At 41.4% G+C, this 21,190-nt stretch overlaps 1 protein-coding gene across 3 annotated transcripts in view; it reads right to left on the bottom strand.

Moving 5' to 3' along the window:
• Positions 1-21,190, bottom strand: part of LOC306958867 (gamma-aminobutyric acid receptor subunit rho-1) — a gene marked incomplete at both ends in the record, with an annotated part of 32,511 nt that overhangs the window by 10,567 nt on the left and 754 nt on the right. Inside the window, 4 exons of one of the 3 annotated variants that reach the window (XM_079550480.1) lie at positions 999-1,222; positions 3,619-3,686; positions 5,020-5,129; positions 9,123-9,176. In XM_079550480.1, coding sequence (XP_079406606.1) covers positions 999-1,222; positions 3,619-3,686; positions 5,020-5,129; positions 9,123-9,176 — 456 coding nt within the window. The remainder of the gene's footprint in view (positions 1-998; positions 1,223-3,618; positions 3,687-5,019; positions 5,130-9,122; positions 9,177-21,190) is intronic. The other 2 variants (XM_079550481.1, XM_079550482.1) reach the window with 2 other exon arrangements.

Here is a 21,190-nt window from a genome sequence, read left to right as displayed (position 1 = left end):
TAACGATAAGATTAGCACTATCCAGGCTGTGAATCCCAACAAATAGTATAAAAATATCAGAGAAACAAGAAAATTCCTGTCAAACAGCTACCACAAAGGACTTTGTGCCTTACTTTTTTTGTACTGTTTCCTTTTGTAAAAGGAAAAATACTTTGTCAGGCTGAGGAGTAGAACTCAGCCCTACCTCCACCACTCCTGGAGGTTATTAATGTGCCCTCAAAGACCTCCACAATCATCCCAAGCAACATGTTCTGCAGCCTTATCATTAGTTAAAGTTAAATCTATGCTTCTTGGTGCTACTGACCTCCTGTAGTCAGATTTTCCTTCTTTTTGTCCTTCAGAATACATTATCTATCTGCTGTTTGGCTTATTTATCGCATGTTTTGCTATTTCATTGCTATGGAGCTGATGTTGACATTCTTGCATCAGAATATTGTACAGCAATTTCCTCTCTCATAGGTTTTTATGGGTCATTTGGCAACACTTGTTTTGTAACTGAATGGAGCTGCAGGCATGAAGAAGCAGCACTGATGCTAGTTTCTTTTGGAGAGTGACAGATGCTCCCGAATTAGCATCTCCACATATGAAAGCAGCAGTTAGGAAGAAGAAAAATCCTGTTTTAATAATCTTCAGTCTTATGGTCAGTAATGTTCAACTCCTTGGTGAGGCATCTGATTTATGTTTGAAACTTGAGATCACTGCTATGGAAAAGAGGGAAGGGAAAGGGAAGGGATGGGACACAATCTTCCTAGGAATTAAGCTCCAGTCCTACTTCTCGCTCCACTTACCCAATACCCCCCAGCTGTTCTCCCTGAACATATGAGCATTTTTCTTATGATAGAGGAAGAGCCTCTTCCTCATGATGTAAATGGCTAGTCAATGCATTCACATTTTTAATTTTTTTTATTAAAGTCATGTGGAAATGAAATACAGGAATCAATTAAACCGCTCTCTCTCTCATACCACTAATGGCTCACACTGACCAAATGCACTTTTACCTGAGGCTATAAAGTACCTTCCCATCTGGCTGGACCCGCAGCATGACATTGTCAGTGGTGGTGTCATGGATGAAGGAACGTTTGGAGTGGACAAAGAACATGTCAGGGACCCAGATCTTCTTCACCAGTCTGCCGTCAAATGTCATGCTTTGGTTGTTGGTGCTGGGGAAGGACAATCTCTCATCTTTCCAGTAGTGCCTCAGATAAAGTGTCATGGTGAAGTCCTGCAACAAAAAGGTTTGTGTCACAACCTATGCCTTATCAGCGTAGCAATGATTTCTCTTCTCTAGTGCAAACTGCACCTTACAAAGCACTGTTCACGAGGGCACATCCACTCTCTAAGATGGCAGGGAACATGAGTTAATGTGTTCAGAAATCAGACACCATTCATCCAGAGGCAAATTTATCTCTGAAATCAAACATTTTCATTTTGGTGTCTGTGAGTCACTCCAGGGACCAAAAGGGAGATACACAGAGGCAGCTGTCAGCAATGAGCACTACCAACAGTTTAACCCCCCATCCCTACAATGCTGCATTTCTGGAGTTGAGAACAACTGCTCCAGCAGCTGCTATAGCAGTGTTCTTATTCTGGACAGCTAGAGAAGTGCTGCAGAGAGAGTTCTTCTTCCAGCATAGCAAATGAGATGCTTTTGACTCAGTATTTGAATGAAATGTTTTATTTTGCCCTTAGACTCCCCAGGGAGGTGTCTCAGTCACCATCCCTGGATGTGCTTAAAAACAGTCTGGATGTGGTGCTCTGGCACATGAGCAGAGGGTTGTTAGAGTTAGGGTAGTATGGTTAGGTTGTGGTTGGACTTGATGATCTTTAAAGTCTTTTCCAACCTGAGCAATTCTATGATTCTATGATTCTGCCCACATACTCATTCTAGATCTAAGGTATGATCATACTCTTTTCACTCTATTGTATTTTGAGTCTGATCCCAGTAGGGCATCTGCTTGGGTTTGTCTTTTTACTTATTTCAAATAAATTGATCATGTATCTGATGAAAAATACATGCACAAGTTTTTATAAGCACAGTATCTTAGAATGTAACATAATACATTGCCCTTAATCTAAGGGCAGTTTATCTAACACCTGTACTTGTGCAAGGCATTTGCCACTGTCCCACACAAGAACCTTATCTTTACACTGAAGAGACATGGATTTGACAGATGGACAACTTCAGTGGATAAAGAATTGGCTGATGATGGCACTCAAAGAGTTATGGCCAACAATTTGATGTCCAGGTAGATATCAGTGAGCATGGTATAGGACAAGGGTTAAAGGTTTTAAACTAAGAGAGTGGATTTAGATTAAATATTAGGAAAAGGTTATTTACCATGAGGGTAATGAGGCACTGGAACAGCTGAAACATGCACCCAAAGCTGCTGCCCAGCACCAATTGTGCTGCCATACAACTGTGCTCCTCACTTAACCAAGGAGGAGGTGAGGTGGGTGCTCGCAAGAGTACAGAGATGTCTGAGCTTTCTGTGAAAGCTTCAGAGCTGTTCAATGCATTTGCTGGAGCAGCAGAACAGTTCTGAAAATATTTTATAAATGAGGTGTGATCTTTTTTCTTCCAAAGCTAAAGCATAGCTGCTTAGAGACCCTCGAAATGCTTTAACAGGGCAAGTTGGTTACAGGGCTATCTCCCATTCTCCTTCTGTGCTCCTGCTCTTTGGTGTGGGCTGTTGTTGTGTCACGCCTGCATGTCAAATATTCCCATGGAAAATCTCATGCAGAGATCATGCCTTACTTTCAGCAGCATTTTATGATGATGAAAGCCCCTCCAGCAGAATCCAGAGCGCTTAAACAACATTTGAAAACTGTTTCCACCTTACCAATTATATGGTTGCATAAGAAGGACAGAGACTCAGTAATGAAATCAGCCTGTGCAGAGTGGCAGCACCAGACCTGTGTGCTCCTGAAATACTACTTCAGCATCAACATGAAGGTTCAGGATGGACTCACAAAGCCTTACACCACACAGTAGGGGTGGCACAACTGCACTCTTCCCAGTGAGATTAGAAGCTCACTGAAAGGGTTAAGCCTTCCTCTGAAGTGAGGGGACATTGAAACGTTGGGTATTTCTGTTCTCATGGTGTTGCTGCCACATGACAAGTATGCTCTCACCAGGGTAGTTCTCAGGACAGATTCTGGCGACCAACCTCTCCCCTGATCACTTCAGAGCATGGCCAAAGTGAAATCTTATCAGCAATATATCAGAGCACCCTAAGCCTAACACAGTAATTGGTCTCCTCGGAGCTTTTACGTGCTATCACTTCTCAAGAAAATGTAACAACCCAAATCCTTTGGGGCAGTTTTGGCAGTGTTCTATCACTTTGTATTTCTTAGAGAAAAGAAAATGTCAGATTAACTTTCATTCCTTTTGCTTTAAGACATTTAGAGGGATGAAAAGATGAGGTCAGTAGAAGTAATTGCCAGCAGATTCACTTCAAACAAAGTGCCCAGGAGACAGGAGTCTCCATCCAAGGAGGAATTCAAATCCAAAAGCCAGAGCCCCAAGCAACCTGCTCTATCTCACCCTACTCTCAGCAGGTTTAGGACTAGGTGGTTTCCAGCAGTCCAGTCCATCCTCAGCCCTTCTGTGACACTTACCATATCCACCTCAGAAATGCTGTCCAGACTTTCAACTTGGACATCCACCCCTACAGGAATTGCAGGGCCTAGGAAAAAAAATCAACAAAACACAAAAGTTGAGGAAGTATAAACCTGATGAGATAAAGTTTTGGCATCTTAGAAAATAAATGTTCAGTCTGGAACAAAACAACAGTAAAACAATTAGAAATAGAAGCAATTGGAATTCTTAACAAAAACCTCCTAATAACAATAAAATTCAGCAGTGAGAATGACCTCTTACTAACTTTCTCTTTTTATTGTTACATTCTACATCCCTTCAAAATTTAAAAGTAAAGTCTGTAATGCTCGAGGCTATTGCTTGTCATACAGATGCCCACAGAGCTCCTATGTGCATGGAGAGCAGAGATGGTACAGCTAAGGGCACGTGAGAGATTTACTCCAAATTTTCATCACTTTCTCTGCTCACCTCTCAGGCTAATACCACCCTGAAAACTGCCCTGCATCTTTGGCTTTCACATCACTCACTGCTTGACTGTGGAAAGGGGAAGGTGCTGGGTAGGACTACACTACAGGACTCAGGTGTGTGCCATGGAGCTGAGGTCACATCCCATAACTGGGATTTTGTTTTTTTTTTTTCTTTCCTCCAGAGTTTGACCTGCCCCTCACATACCTCTGGCAATTACAGTGCAGGAGAACTGACAAGATAAGTAATGCTCACATTAGTGGGTTGCTGTGAAACTGAAACCTTTTAAAATTAATTGAACATGTTGGTATTTGGTATATTGAGCTTTTAGCAAAAAAACTTACTTTCATGAGAGTATATAATGGTATCCTGGATTTGAATGACCATCTGTCAGCCAGAAAGGGTAGATAAATTTCATCATTCTCTAATCCACAGGCTGAAAGAAAGCATGTTCCCCTTCATCCTGTTCCCTTAAAGCTCTGGTTGCTGTACAGCACAGCCACAAAACTGTGAGCAAGCATTAGCACACAGCAGTCGAAATATTTTCTTTGGTGTTAGAAATGAAACAGCCAGGTCAGCAAACTTGGTATGTGATTTGATTATGCACACAAATTGCCACAGGAAGCCACATCTGTAGAATTTCCCCGTCATCCAGGAATACATGCAAAGTGTGTTTGGAGGTTTTATCAAAAGAAAGTGTCATTGAGTATCAGGAATATTACATTGCCTCTAATCATATCTCCATGACTTCAACTAAGTTGTTCGTTTTTCAAGGAAGAAGGCCATTTCACTGCACCAACTATCCCCCCAAGCATGCTATGGATTTACAATAAAAACACTAATTAGAGAAAGAAAAGGCTCTGCTCGTCCCTCTGCTTGTTGGCCCAACTTAAAGCTACAGTATAATGAAGTGATAGTGCAAAATAGGAACAGTAACAAATATGCAGATTGTGTACCTCCAAAACCTGGTCTCATGCTGAAGTCATGGTCATCTATTCGCAGCAGCTGTTCTGACTTTGTCAGTGGAGATTTGGTGATGTCAGGGCTTCGCTTTAGGATAGGACTACTAGGAAGAGAGAAACATAGCTATGAGCCCTTCACAGTTCATGAGAGAGATATTGACCCACTTCACTCCAGTCCAAAATGAGAACCAGCTCATGTTCATGTTCCCATTAAGCCATAGCCTTGTGAATGCAGTGCTCGGCAGCATGTCATTACAAAATGGCCCCCATGCTCAATATGGAGCACTTAGGCATCTGTGATAGTTCTGACACACTGAGAAAACATTTGCTTTGTGAGTCTTTGTCTTTGTAAAATTACCTGTGCTTATAACACAGTTTGAATATGACAATTCAAATATATGTCCTAGAGAAATTACGTGTGTGGGTAAGTGAGGAAAAGGAAATAAGAGACAAGATTTCTGACATTGATTTCTGACAGGATGTGAGGCCAGGAATTAGGGAAACAATATATAAAATAAGCTACTGGCTGTTGCCCAGGAACAAAATGGAGACAGGCTGGGAACCAGGCCAGGAGGCAGGCCATCCCCTAACTGGGGATAAACTGATTAGCTCCTGCTCCAGTTTTCTAACAAAGATAAAAAGGAGCATTAAAGACAAGAGAGCCAGGGATGGTCTTGCAAAAGCTGTTGGAGCTGCAGTGAGCACTGAGCAGAGGATGCTCTGCTTCTCTTTCAAGGCCATCTCTGAGGGCAAAAAGCACTGTTTGACTCCCTAGCACCTTGGCCAGGATGGGAGCTGTAGAAGCTCTTCTCGGCTACGCCATGCCTGTGAAGCCTTGCTGCACTCTGAGCAGCCACATGACAGCTGCTAGGGCAGCAGGAGAGCTCAAAAACAGAGGAAAGATTTTGCTGTTTCTTCATCTGAAAAAAAGATGATACGCTCCAAGGGGTGTTTATCTGACTATGCAGAAGACGAGTCTGCAATAGATCAAAGAGACAGAGAACAACAAAGAAACTTGACAGGGAATATTTTCCTGTGATAAAACTCTTCATAAATGAGATTGCTTAACCGTGCTGTACTTCTCGTGCCTGTACTGAGGCCCACAGGCAGTGGTACATCAAGATACCAACATAACAATCTCCTAACAGAGACTGGACTACAGATTATCTTTCAAAGATGCTCAGTCTCAATTTAATAATTTCTAGGGGTGATGAGTTGCCTACATCCATTGGTGAATTCTTCAAGTTGTTACTTATCCCAAAGGACACTTTAAAATGTGGTCCTTTCTTCTGCTTTAAGTATGTTTAATTCAACCTCTTCCCATGGCACTCTGCCCCTATAATAAAATGAGAAATCTACAAACCAAAATATTTTCTAATCTCTCTGTTAACAGTGATTATATATGAGTATTGTCTTGATGAAAAGCTCATTTCCCAAATATTGAATTGTTCCTATAGTTCCTCCTATTTGTCAGCATCCAGAAAGGAGTAGGTGAACAAAAGTAGTAAAGTAACAGGTATAAGGTACAAGAAAATAACACAGAAGTGTTTAACATCAAAAGGTTTGCCTAGGAACCTCAGTTGTCAGGCACTGGCATAGAAGAAAGGGAATTATTTGGACAGTGAACAGAGGGCATAATTCTGAGCTATGGAAAGACCTGTGGGATTGCAAACACTCATTGGGAAACGTTTATACCCAGCTGAGACAAGGGACTGTTATTACCGGGTCACTAGCAAAGCCTCGGACATTTGTGTGCAGTCTTGGTTGCTGGTGCTCAGAACAGCACTTTCTCCCTTATATAATCAGAAGGTAGGGTAAGCAGTGTGATGGAGAGCCAGGAGATAGGCTCCAAGGGAAGGGAAGGTACAGGGCTCTGTGGGTGTGTCAGCAGAGGGTGAAAGGGCCAAACAAAACTGCAACGTCAGCTAAGAACAAATGTTAGGATTAAATTAGGGTCAAAATTAATGTCTCTAACCAACAGAGCAGGAAGGCTCTGCTTTCCTTAAGGTGGGGCTGGAGAGAATGTTTCTTTCATTTGTGGCAGGGAGATGGTCCTTGTAGTTACTAGGGGTGAGATCTGGTCACTGGAAAGTCCCTCTCCTTCCTAGGCTTTTAGAGATTGCACCGTCGGTTCTCCCATTTCACACAAGGTGGTGAGCACACTCCCTTGCTCCCTGCTTTTGAGTGCAGTTATACATCATACATTTCATGGGGTTATTCATTCCAAAGTGCATCCCTCACCCTTTGGGACCACGCACCTGATGACCATGCCTTTACTCACATGCATTTGGCATGTTGCCCAAATAGGCTGCTGGCCAACATTGTTTGGGATGATTAACCAATCCTACAATTATTTGCCTCCCCACTAAGCTTTATACTCTTTGTAAGTTTCACTAGCAACTCTTTCATGGGTTTTATCATCCTGTTACTCGAAAGTCCGAATAACAGCAGTTGATAATAGATTTCTTCACATTTCTGTTTTAAACAGCTTGCTTAGAGATAGTCTTCCACATACAATGAGATTCTGAGAAACCAGCGCCACAGTTTTTAATCTATTCATAATGGATATGTGATTTGTTTGCATGATACTTCCATCTAGTGCTAAGGTTTAGATGTATCTCCTGAGTATATATCAAATACTTCATGGATGCCTGACTCCATCATATGGCCATTCTGGCCTTTGTCACGTTTGCCAGCTTCCTACAACAGTTTCATCTGAAACATAAGGAGGATATTTTTTAGAATTACATTTCTAAACTTAATAGAAATGTATTAATATATGTATAATAGAGCTTTTATTTTTAAACTTTCCTTTTATATTTGCAGGAATGGCATTACTGGGAGACTTTTTGTACTTTCAACTTTTATTCCCATTTTTTATGGCTCTAGGGGTTTTTGTTTTTCCTGCCACTGAACTCAACTTCTCACTTTTGAACTATGCCTATGATATTGGGAATCACTTTTGCTCATCTTAGTTTTTTGGCTATGTCCTTATTACAGTGGCTCATTTTAAAAACTTGAAAACTCCAATAGAAGTACGAAGTCAGAAAAGTATGGAGTATAAGCATGAAGTGGAAAAAATATTTTTGGATTGAGTTGTGATTTTTTTTTTGTAAAAATGTGAGAAGATATGAATGGTGTTATTTATTTTGGATAAACTTGTAAAACCAATATTTTTTATTCTATTTTAGATGAAAAGAATGAGGATTTAATTTTATTGGTTATTGTTACGTTTCTTTTTTTCTTTTAGATTTCTTTTTTCCCTTCAAATTTTCTGTTTTCAACTTGGTGAAGAGGGACGGATATACAATCAGAATAGAAAGGTGAAAACACTTCTATTCCACCAGAAGGCATGCAGAAAGCATGTTTAAATTTAAAGACATTTCCTCTTGGGAGATGGAAGCTGTAAAATGTAGGTTATTATTATTCCAACTTAATTATTTTTTGTTGTTGTTTTTATACTCTTTACTGAAGTACAGAAAAATACAGAAAATCTTTCAAGTAAAACAGTTGGATTTGTTGTGATTCTGCTAGATCAGTTTAAAACTAAGGTGGGAGAAATTTGGAGGACTTTTTAGTATGAAGTGATGCATGTCACAATCTTTTCGCTTACTAAAAAAGTGAAAAGTTGCCTCCCCCAGAGGCAACAGTGGAAGTCTCCTGGGGTCTGGGCTCTGCAGCTCTGGGAACAGGAGATTTTCAGGGCATGCTGCAATTCTGCACCAGCTGGGTCTGGCTGAGCAGCTCCAAATTGTCAGGTGTCTGACTATGGCTGTGCTCCATGCCATGCTGGGCAAGTGCCAGTGGCCACAGCAGTGACCCTGAGTGGAGGGGATTATACCTGACCTAAATACTGCCCCACACCTGACACAAATCACGCAGCACTGCTGTGTGAAGCCAAGGGGCCATGCAAAATGATATCTAAGCATGGCTCTTCAAAGGGAATTTGGCTTCCTTCACTCCTCACTCAACTCTGCTAATGGCGTGAATCCTGTTCGGAATGTTTGTGCTAGATTGTTGTTTGGCTTTGGATGGTTTTGCTCCCCCTGCTTTGCTGACCCTGTCATGGGAAGCCTGAGGCAGTGGCCTTCACCTACCTGCCCTGCTTGTGTGCCTCGCCGTGGGCTTCTCGTCTCTGCCGCTGGAGTCGGCTGCAAGGAGACAACAAGAAAAGGGAGAGCTGAAACAGCCTGCTATAAGGAGACACAGCTACCATCACACAGTTTAACGATGCTGGGAGGAAAACATGCTTGGGAGGGAAAAAACAGAAATCCTGCAGCATTGCATTTTGTAGCTCTGGAGAGTGCTTCTAACCTGTTTTTACCTTTTCATCAAAGGTTGGTAAAAAGGGCTGCTCTTCTCACGGCCCTTTTGCTATCTGAGGAATCATAGAATTGTTATGGTTAGAAAGACCAGCAGGGTCGTCCAGTCCAACCATGTCTGTGACCAGAGGGCAGAGACAGGGGTGGTTTTAGACAGAAAATACTTTGGGCAGCTTCTTCGGTGCTTGGATCCAGACATAATGCAGCAAAATAAGCAGAAAGGGTTTTGTTCTACTCAGAGAGCTGTGGAGGTCCCAGTTCTATCCCTCCGTGTCACACCCCATGCAGGTTACCCAATGGCGTCTGCTGCATGGGGACCTGCTGTGTTAGTGGTCCTGATGGGACAAAACAACAATAAACACTTTAAAGATGCAAACCCTGGCTTGTCAGCTAACAAAACAGAGCATCATGTTAACTCATTTGGAAGTCTTCGTTTTATCTTATGTAGGGAAAGATGTTTATAGGTGCACACATGTTGGCAAAAAAAAAGAAATAGAAATAGAAATAGAAATAGAAATAGAAATAGAAATAGAAATACAGTGTAATCAAAGCTAAAAAAGAGTAGGAAAACGTGGGCATAAGCAGTTCTTTTTATACATTGCATCATTTAACTAAGGCAATTGAATATTTTCATGAGAAGACAATCTCTGTAAAGTATTCCAGGGGAAAAAAATAAATACATTTTAGAATTTTGTGTTCCTGTTTTCATGTTCTCTTGCAGCTGGCTCTCATGAGAGTCTCTGTACCTTCCTAGTGTTGGGACAATGTTTTGTTTTATCATTAGAGCAAATAATGTTTCAGCAAGTATAAATGCTTGTTTGAGTAAAAATAGCATTTTGAACATTTAATTCTTTCAGCTGATTTTTAATTAAAAGTTAAAAAAGTTAGCTTATCTCTGAAATAAACACTAGCTCTGCTCAACTCTGCTAATGAGACTTTTTGCCCATTAACATACATTTCAGATCCCAATCTTGAGACTGGCAGAGGAAAAACTTCATTTGCAATCACTGTCACTATCCGAGTGCCATCATCCCTGGGGTGAATGGGAGCCAATCATCAGGCTTAGTGGGCTGATTTAATCTTAGGCTGGAAACTCTCTGGAGCTGACAATATTGTAGGAGAATTCATGTTGCAGCTCTTACAGTGTTGTAGACAATCTCCATATTGCCCAGGCTGGTGGTGGGCACAGGACCCTGAATCACCCTGAAATGAAGCATTTGCCAGGTGAGATTGGTTTCTTGATGTAATCTGTTGTTTTTTGTAGAAGGGGGATGAAAATAAATCCACATGCAGACTCTCCTGCTGGGGAGCTTTTGAGCCATATAGCACCATTGCTTTTTTAAGTAGCAGCTTCTTTGGTGCTTGGACCCAGGCATAATGCAGCAAAATGCACTTGAAAATGCAAAACACACTATTTGGAGACTTCTACCTTCTTGATATGCCCTTAGGCTGCTTCTGATTTGTCTTACTGCTGCACACTTCTTGTTTAGCGGCCATAAGCAAATAATATCACTTGTTTTGGGCAGCAGATTCTGAGGAAGAGCTGACCTACCTACATGACTTTAAGGTGCCCTAGTAAACTCTTTGTTTGTTGGTTGTAATGTTGATATTCAAACAGGGATGAAGTAATTCATCTTCTTCCTTTTTCTTCATTCCTTGTTGTGGAATTGATCTAAGGCTTCATATTGGCTCTGACCCTATCCTGACTGCTGAGGGAGCCCTCAAAGAGTGGCCATCAAGAATTTGTGGCCAAATCCTATCTATTCTCTGGCAAACTCATGTAGTTTCTTTTCAAGGTGATTCTCCACTGACCCTATACTAAACTTTATTTCTGTACTACAAACCAGCAAAAAAACCTCACCGTGCTCCAGACACTGCAGGACTGTATTCATTTGTGCTTTGGTTCAGTTCCTTAGCTTCTTAACACCAACCTCATTCCATTTTCCCGTCACAGCTCTGAGGTTAACGAGCTTGTCTCACTTTTCCACCTCCTCCTGTAGCAGAAAATCTTGTGTACCTATTGCCAGCCATTCACCAGTTACTGTGATTTGAAGCTCTATATTTTTCTTCTCAATGCATAGCATTTCTGTTTTGCTTTTTGGGAATGTTCTGCTGATTTAGAGATCACCAGAAGCTACATTATGGAACCCAACTAGCCTGCTTGCTTGGGCTATGAATCTGTTGAAAGGTGCAATGCACTTCCCAGAGCATTCACTGTCCCTGCATTTTTGCAGCACATAACTGCAGTCGGGAGTTTTGGGCCAGTCATTGCATACAGACTACTTGGTGAAACTCTTTGCCAATATGGCTACACGAATTGACCATAATGCTCTTGCCTTCATTTGGATTACAGGCTGTCTTTAAAACTAATCAATAGCTGTAGAGGTAAAATATACTGAATAATCATAAAATCATAGAATGGCTTAGGTTGGAGGAGAAGATAAAGATCATCTAGTTCCAATCCCCCTAGCATAGGCAGGGTTGCCAACCTTGGATCAGGCTGCTGAGGACCCCATCCAACTTGGCCTTGGGTGCCTCCATAGGGATGGAGCATCCATAGCTTCTCTGGGCAGCCTGTGCTAGCACCTTACCACTCTCTGAGCAAAATAATTTTTCGTAACATCTAACCTAAATCTACTCTTTTTTTGTTTAAATTTCTTCCCCCTTGTGCTTTCAGAATAATGAGCAGCCTTTTTTTTTTTAATTTCAGTGCTGATATTTAACTCCTAACAGCTATAGTGTCAAAAGGAATTTTATGGCTCTCTTGAAAATCACACTTTATGAAAAATCAATACTCATCACTGCATCAGGCTGGTTTTATTCACAGTTCTCCCTGCTTTTGCTTTTTTTTTTTTTTTTTGCATTGCATGAGCAGCTCTCAGGCTCTTGGTGGCACCCGGATGATGCAGCCCCTCCAAAGTCATTATTGTCCCAGCAGGTACCCCCACTAGGTGAGTAAACCTTAGGACTTCTAAAGAAGAAAACTTTCAGGAAAAGAGCTATACATCTTTTCATATACACAAGGCAAAACAAAGTTACTACTCAAAAGAAAGAAAAAAAAAAGCACTTCTATTCCCTCCAACAAAGGAAAGAGAGCTGCAGAGTTATGGATAGCCATGTCTGTTTTCAGAAGAAATGGTCCAAACACAACAGCTGATGGACACAGCAAGCATTTCCGAATGCTGTGCTTCAAAGCATGTGTGCCAAAGGAGTGCCAGCTTCACACTGTGTGCCATACTACCCTCAATATTCCTCATCACTTAAATGGGAGCTTTTGAAGGGAACAAATTTGAGAGAAGTCATTACATATCCTTGCATCTTGGTTTGTAATTACTGATGCGGGACAGATTTCCTATCTTTAAATGATACTATATTTTCTCTACAGGAGGCAATATACCTCTAGCAGACAGTGATCAATTTTGCACTCTTAGGATAGTCTTATTAGGACCTGAGAGTATTTCTTCCTTGAGGAATTAAATCAAAACACAGCTTTTCTTCAGGAAAAAAAACAAGGAAAAAGTGAAGGTAAATTGCTGAAATATATTATGGAGATGAAGAGAGGAAGGCTGCAGTGACTCGGCTGCTAGCCCAAGGTGTGGGAGCAATTTCCACTTCTGTGACAGAACCAAGAGAAAGCTTGCAAATCTCCCTGTGCCTTGAATAATCACAGGAGCTGTCAAGGGGCAATAGCATTTGGTTTACTGAGGCATTTACTCCTTCCTAAGTGAGTAGGGGTGTCCCCGCACCACAGAGCAGTGCTGAGTGGCGGTGCTGCTTGGCCCTGGAGATGCACTGCTCAGCATGGTCCTCTCTGGCTTGATTAATCTCCTTGGTGTCCTAGAAGGAATGAAAGCTGTTCAGGAGGAAGAACAGTTCTCCTGTAATACTCTTTTGACTTGAAAATGAGTTCAAACCTTTAGAGCAGGCTGGAGCTGGTGGTGGACAGGTGGTACAGTAGGCCTAGGGGAAGGCTGGGAGGCAGTTCAGAGCCCAGAGAAGTGCTCTGGGAAAGGAAGAAAAGTGGTGCAGCTAAACCAGGAGAAAGAACAACCAGTAACTTTGAGCAGGAAAAGGCAAACTTGCAGCAGGAGATAGCTGCATGAAATATAGACTGAATAAGAATCCAGTGGCATACATGGCAAGAGATGGGATACACCATATAAAATATCAATTTCCAGGGATAATGTGAGGGACGAACACTAATTTGTGCTTAAACTGGAAGAATGACCAGTTGTGAGCCGTAGAAAAGCAACTAAAAACTGAGGGAAGTTAATCACAGAATGTATTTTATCTTGGCATGTGGCAGCTCTTGTTTGCTTATAATTATGTTGGGTCTTGTGTCCTGGTTAGTAGGTTTAAAGATGTCATAGAAATATCACTTCTTGCTATAGTATGGGGCTACATCTTTGAAAAGAAGTGGGGAGAGCTGCTTTTTGTATTCACAGCACAAAGTCTGAGAAACAGTGGGATTCAAAGCCATCTTATTTTTGAATAACGTAGAAAGTTCAGTGAGAATGACATTTTAATCCAGTATTACTAGAATACAGATAAACTGTAGAATTCAAAATATCCTAAGGCAGAAGATGCAGAAGCATCCTTTAAGTTCTGTGCTTCCTTTTTTCTTTGGCTGGTCATGAATGTTTGCAAAAGTAAAAAATAACAAAGAAACTTAGTGATTATTCAGAAAAATGTCATGTCACCTGAGGTCTCGGTACTGTTCCTGAAGTGGCAAAAATAACATTTCCCTTGTGTGGCAAAACTGCACCTACTGCATGTGCATTTGTTGGGTTTTTGAAGAAACACTGACTTGTGAGCATCTGGCAGGACAATGTAGGTCATGGAATGGCGTGTTAAAGAACATGTAGGTAAGCTAGAGGTATTTAAATCAACTGAGGCTGATGGCACATCCTCAGAAGTACAGTGAGTATCAGCCAGGATAGTCTCCAAGCCATTAGCAGGTACCACCAAGGGCTCCACACAGTTTCCTCTGAGAGAGGAGGGAAGGCAAACACCAAACCCAGTTTTAAGCAGGGAGGAAAATAAGGATGTTGAAGTTTTGACATTTGGAAATAAACTGGGACAAATTCATTAACTGTTTGTACATCACTCTGGGGATAACAAGACTGTAAAGATCACTCAATGTGAATCTTTACAATAATTGATGTCAAATGGTCTGATGTCCTTCTGATGGTGTAACTGGATGCCTTAATGTAAGCAAGAGGAAACAGATTTGAGTAAGGTTTTTAAAATTTCATTACTAAACTAGAGAATAAGGTTTAGATGAAAGTGTGACTGAGCATAGTTGGAAGACAATGGTTAGGGCAACTGTCATTAATTTGCTGTCAAGCTGCAGAGGCATTTTAAATGACATCTCATGTATTTCATCCAGGGAAGTACTAGTCAATATTTTCAATAATAATGCAGATGACAGAACTGTAAATCTTCTGCGTGACAGCATGATAGAAAGGAATACAGACACTTTGGGATTTAGGATCAGAATTCAAAGCAGCCCCAGCACATTGCAGGTATGATCCATTATTTCTAAGATGAATGTCAGTAAAAGAGAATATAAAGAACTGTGAAATACAGAAAAACAATTGTACAAATGCAGATCAAGGAATAACTAACTAATCAGCACTACTACACTTGTCTTAATTCCTTATTTACAAGAATTAGAAGGGCAATAAAACAGGTCCATAAAACATCGATAGTTAAAGGATTTGTTTGCATTACAAAAAAATACAAGATTTTAATAATTCCACTGTTGGGTTAATATTAAGAAATATTTATATTCGCACAGAATCAGAAACAGATCTCGTGGACAGGACAGGAGGAAGACTACAGGCTCTCATCCAAAAGAAACTAAATAAGAATATGCTGAACCAGTGTTAAAATTATCCTTGATACCACAGGATATAAGTTGACAACTTTATTCTTCTTTGGAAAAAGATCTCCAAGTGGAACCAGTCTTTGGGAAGGACCTGTGAATGGGTTTCTGGAAACTCAGGTGTACAGTGTCATCTCAATCACCTTTATCTGCAAGTTCATTAACTTTTTGAGAACTCCAATATATTTATAGAGTGTAGCATCCTTCAAGAAAAGTAAACTGTCCCTCACTCTTTGTCAATTTATGCTATTTACCTGCTGTCAATTACTGCTGATTTTTATTATATTTGTAGGTGATATTTCCAGTGGAGAAATCTGTAACTTCTCAGATTCCACTTGGAGATCTTTTTCCAGAGACTGGCATGTAAATGACATGTGAACGGCTACAACAGAAAAAAAAAACAAAAGGAATAATGGAGAGTTTTTACTATGACGAAAGGTGGTCATTACAGTCTCCTGGGAATCTACAGTCAGATCTGCGTTACTCAATAAATTGAATAAAATTCAATAAATTGAACAAATTGGTGGAGAGAGATTCCAGGCAGCCTTGCAGGGCTCTCCAAATGGGGAGGGGATGTAACAGACAAGTAAACTTTATAACATCAGGGGTGACACGGTGAAGGTGAACAAGAGTTTGTTGCTCAAAGCTTTACACAACACATAACAAGAGGAAATTTGAAAGCAAGTGCAGAAACACAGCATGTCACTGTGAAATTCACTCTCACTGAAAGCTGAAGGTGCAAAAAATACAAGTGAGTTTGAAAGGTGGCTGAGCATTTATAGAAAAAGGACCAGAAGGATTGTTTCAGGTGTGAATCCAACCCATGAATCAGAAAATTGAACAATTTATATGTAGTCAGGAGGGAGGAAACTACCCAGCATCTCTGGGTTGATTTGGTGGTTTGCTTCTGTCTTATGCTCGACTGCAAATGTTTTTAGTGTCTGTTATGTCTCCTCACACCAGCTTGTAAAACACACTGGGGTAATAGTGGGCTAGAGGACAGAACAGAGCTGCTGATCCTGTGCAAACTATGTAGTGGTAACACTGACCAGAGATTTTGTCATCAGTGGCTTAGTAAAGTGGCACAGTACCCGTCTATGAATGTAGCTACAGAAATATCAGTAGAGACAATTTTCTAACACAAATCACTGGAAAAGATAGAGAGCTGTGTAGAGTGTAGACCCAAAATAAGCTCTAGAAAGGATGAAAGGAGGTGGGTGATAAACATAAGAGTAGAAAATACCATTTGCTGCGTGATATGGTTCAGTACTTGTGGTGGCAATGGTGATGAGGAGATGGTTGGACTAGATGATCTTATAGCTTGTTTCCAACCTTGTGATTCTATGATTCTATGATTCAGAGAATCATCATTTTCAATGAAAAGAAGAGAGAGGACTCCTTCACCTGGGTTTTGAGAAAATTTCCAAGAAAAAATGCCTTGCGGGATTGAAGTTACTTGAAAGAGCAACAAGGATGGAAAGGAAAAATTAGAGAAACAACAAAGAAAGAAATGAAGAAAAAGAAAATATATAATAAAGAAAATGAGTGCTGTTGGACAGAGAATAGGGGTTTCTGGCAAGTGGAAGAAAAGGAAAAACAGGCAGTAGCTGCAAAAGAGAGAAGGAAATTACAGAATAATAATGGAGAAAAAAATAATGCAGAAAAAATAATGCAGAAAAAAACTTGGCAGAGCTGTGTTACAGGGAAAATTGATATGTCTTGGGGTAAATAGATGAGGTAGGTGAAGAGGAGGCTGAAAAAGTCAGGGATAAAAAACCAGAAAGAGCAAGCTGGAAAAGAGGAGGAAGCGAGCATGGAGAGTTAAGGAGTTGAAACTGCAAAGAGGAAAGAGAAAGGCAGGTTTCCAACAGGGGAGAAACTTCCATTACACTGGCCTGAAGCCCGTTCCGGGTCTCTTGCTGTTCTCAAAGCACTGCAGTGCCTTTGGTGCCAGGCACAGCACAGACTGCTGACCTGAACACACAGTGCTTTGGGAGCTGCGGGCGCTCAGCACCCCACTGGATCTGGATTGCTCCTGGTAATGTGCTCACATAGACATTGCTTTCATGGGCATTTCACAGGCTTATTGTGCAGTCCAAAGATCTGATCTGAAGGCAGCTTGCATTAGTAAGATTTGTTCTTTCAAATAAATGCTTTCAGAATCAATCCTGAAGATAAGATACAACAGCAAAACTCTAGGACAAGAGAACAGCTTAAGAACTGCTGGGAAGTAAAGGAAGAAATTCTGTTAGGGCTCACGGGTGAATTTACAAGTCCAAATCAAACCTCTGGAGGCCATGAAAGCAGGAGCTGGTAACAAAAAAGCCCTGTTTAAAGAAAAAAAAAAGGCAATGTAGTTTAGCAAATGTTCAGAAGGATGCTGAACCTTTCAGAAAGGACTGGGAAGGAACCATGGCCATAATGATGCAGAGTGACTCCCATCACGTAAGAGGAGTGTCATTAATGGTAGCAACATTTGAAAGTGCCATAGAGAGAAAAATCCGGGGCCATGAGGGTGAACCTGAGAGGGCGTGTTGTAGAGTATCAACCAACTGCTGTAAAAGATAGCCTTTACTGACAGATACGAACAGGAAAATTGAGAGAAGCAGAAAAGAGTTACTATTTGGAGACTGCAGTGAGGCAGAATGATTATAACATAGACAAGGAAAGGCAGGGGCAAGACCGAAACAAATCTCTCAGCTAAGATTAAACAAACACAAGCCGTAAATCTTGTACAGTGAAGTCTCTTCACTGAGAGTTTCTTGTCTAAAAGGTGGCTACAATCCTTTCCAGGGAGATTTTGGTGTTAAAAGAGATTTTTTTCCCCCAGGAGTTAGCTCTAGCAGAGCAACCTGGGCTCAGCTCCAGGCCAGTTCTTTTCCTTTTGCTCATCCTCTCTAGCAGATTCTGCAAGTCTAATTAGCAATGCAGGCTTTGGCCATTTTGTTGGCATAATGATTTTGTTGGTTGTTGTGACCCCACACAACCTGGTGGCTCTGCAAGAGCCTGAGCAGTTGGGAACAGTAAACAGCCCCTGTGCTGGCATTCAGGGTTGCAGCTTGGATCTGTAGGAGTTTTGGCACTGTGAATGTTTCAGGGATGAATTTAGCTTTGCAAACTCTACAGGATTTGCACATGGTTGACTGCAAACTGTGAGCAGGTCTGCAAGATGTGAAACGATTTATTTTTATTTTGCTACCCTTCAAAGAGAAATTCCTCTGAGGTGATTGGTCCTAGAGATAAATAGAAATCAGTAGTTGAGTCTTTGACTTGCATATGGATATTTTGGCTATGTATTACAATGTTGAGAGCCTCTGTAGAAAGTCTCATACAGTAACACTCTCTAGACTGCTTCTTTCACTGTATGTATGTACTTCAACCTATGCTTATTTGTTACTTAATTGTCATACTTTGTCTTGTGTCTCAAAGAATCATCAATTTTATCTCAGGAATTATTAGGAACCTTCTGAAAAATTCCACTCTTGCAAACCTGGTCCCCAAAGGACCATGACTCTCTGCTCATCCTACTTCAAGCCTGTCCTGCCTCATGCTAGAATGGCTGCCTTGGGGTACCCACAGTGACAAAAATTGTGACAAAGATGGTGTCTGATTCTGCAGCCCAAATTCACACCATTCACCCTATCACCAGGAGAGCAAAGACTGTGGGATCAGATGGATTTGAGCAGATGAGAGGACAAGCCTTGAGGCTAACAACTGTTGGTAAAATTGTGAGGTTTTATTTGAAATTAGAGTTTAGAGCAAGAGAGTCTCTTTGGAGGAAGTTAACACCTGCAGAACATCACCATCCAAAGAGACAAGCCAAAAGTGCATATTTCCTCCATCACCTGTACATGAGAGTCAGGAGTAGAGCTGGACAATTCTCTCAAGAACAGCAGGAAACTGGCAGCACACTCAAGGAGGCAGGTATCTACAGCAGGTGCCCAGTCTGCCTGTCAGCACTTAAGAGCTTCAGGGCTGATTCTTGAGGGAAAGGGGAGCAGAGTCATTGACCAAATCTAAACCATCTAAATGGTCATGAGAAATCTTCATAACAAATTTCTTCTGATCTTATACAGAATCCTTCTGCAGTCTGATTTTCTCCCATGCTCCATTTCTGTGATGGGAAAAGGCACTTATTTTGAAATGCAAAGGAAAAATGGCTACTTCAGAACAGTCTCATATAATCAGCGTTTTAACATATTGGATCCTGCATGTGACAGCAAATAGGACCGGCTGTACCTCTAGACAAGGGCTTGTGTCCTGCTACACCTGGGTGCCCAGTCATGTCGAGTGCTCATGATCTCCACTGCAGGACTGCCACTGAGACTATGAACACAGTGCCAGGAGGTCAACAGGAGTAACAGCATCTACATACAAATACTGCACCCAGTCCTGCTGGGTCTGTCTCCCTGGAAAGATGTGAGGGGACAGAGCCAAGGAGTGGGAAACATCCTATGCTGAGAAATTTAAGAAGCTTGATCTGAATATATCCAAGAGGAAATGAAGAATGGGTTTGATACACCTACACGTGCTGGGATGGAAGAGAGACCAGGTAGCAAAGGATAGGAGAAAACAGATGAATCCTGAGGTTAAAAAATACGTACAATACTATTATTACTATTTTCTGTTTATCTGGCACTGAAGGTAATTATCAGAAATTAGGAGTTCACAGAGAATAATTCATACGGCAGAAGGCTTCATTGCTTGTAGTTAGAAGGAAAACTAATGGATGACCAGAGCCATCTTTTTGTTCTTTTAAATGATAAGGCTGTCAGACTATTGATCTTGCATGGCCTATCCCATACTGGGAAGGCAAGCACTGTACAGGTTGCTGATGGACAATGACCAATGCTGCTCTCCTGTCCCCTCCAGCCCTCCTCAGCAACAGCACTGCTCTGCTGAGGCAGAAGTAGGCCAGAAATGGCTCCTGGGCCAGTGTGGGAGTGCTGTGAGGGCTGTGAGCCTGACTTAGGAGCTGCCTCAGAGCAGCCTGAGAGGCTTGTGCTAGCACAATTATACCACGTGTTCCCAGTGTGGGTAAAAGGGCTACTCCCATGTGAACTGAATAGGTATTTATTTTCCATTTTCATGCAGTTTTAATGCTTCTGCTGTGATTTGGTACACTGCTACTTAATGGCACCGCTTCTTGGTTCTTGGTGCAGTGGGAGCTGGTGCTGAAGATGCTGGACAAGAACATGGCTGGATATACACACTCCTCCCTGCTGACTGCTTCTCAGTTCAAACTGAAGCACGTTGCTTCTCATGCCTTCCTTTTGCCACAGTCAGCATACCACCTCCACCGTCACTGCCATGAACCCTCAAGGAGAACAGAGGTTTTGAGATTCCCCCCAGACAGTGACTCTGGCAATGCATCCCTGGGGGCTGACCATGAGCAGGGCACCCACTTTGCCAGTTGTAGCTCCACAAAGGTGTCATCAATGCTTAAACCATTTCCTGTGTATAAGATGCCTCAGGGACCCTCATGTACCACTGCGACACTGCAGTTGTTCTGCCGTGTTTTCCTAAGCAGTGACAGCAAGGAACCCTGGAAAATAAAAAGGCACTGTGCTTTCCTTCCTTTCACTTTTCATTTTTTTTTTTTTTTCCTGAAAGCTAACAGGAATGGCTTGAATTCCTCAGGAATGTGGTAGTCCTGCATTTCTATCCCCTTGCTATGTACAGTACTGATGGCAAATTGGAGTCATTAAAGAACAGAAACAGTGACCAGAGCAAAGCAGAGATTGCCTAGGTTTAGCCTTTCACAAGCAGAAGCTTACAACATTTCAACAATGATCTAAATATGTCAGTTATATCTACCAAAAAAAAAAAAAAAAAAAAAAGATTTTCTTTCCTCCAGAGATACCTTGTAATGTGTCTGAGAATGAAAATCCTCATACAAAATTTCGAATACTCCCCACACAGAATGCAAATAATCAAAATGAAGTTGCAGGGAAAA

The sequence above is a fragment of the Tetrao urogallus genome, assembly GCF_951394365.1.
Source record: "Tetrao urogallus genome assembly, chromosome: 2".
NCBI lineage: Eukaryota > Metazoa > Chordata > Aves > Galliformes > Phasianidae > Tetrao > Tetrao urogallus.
Note: the sequence above shows the minus strand (reverse complement) of the source record. Positions and strands in the feature narration are given on the sequence as shown.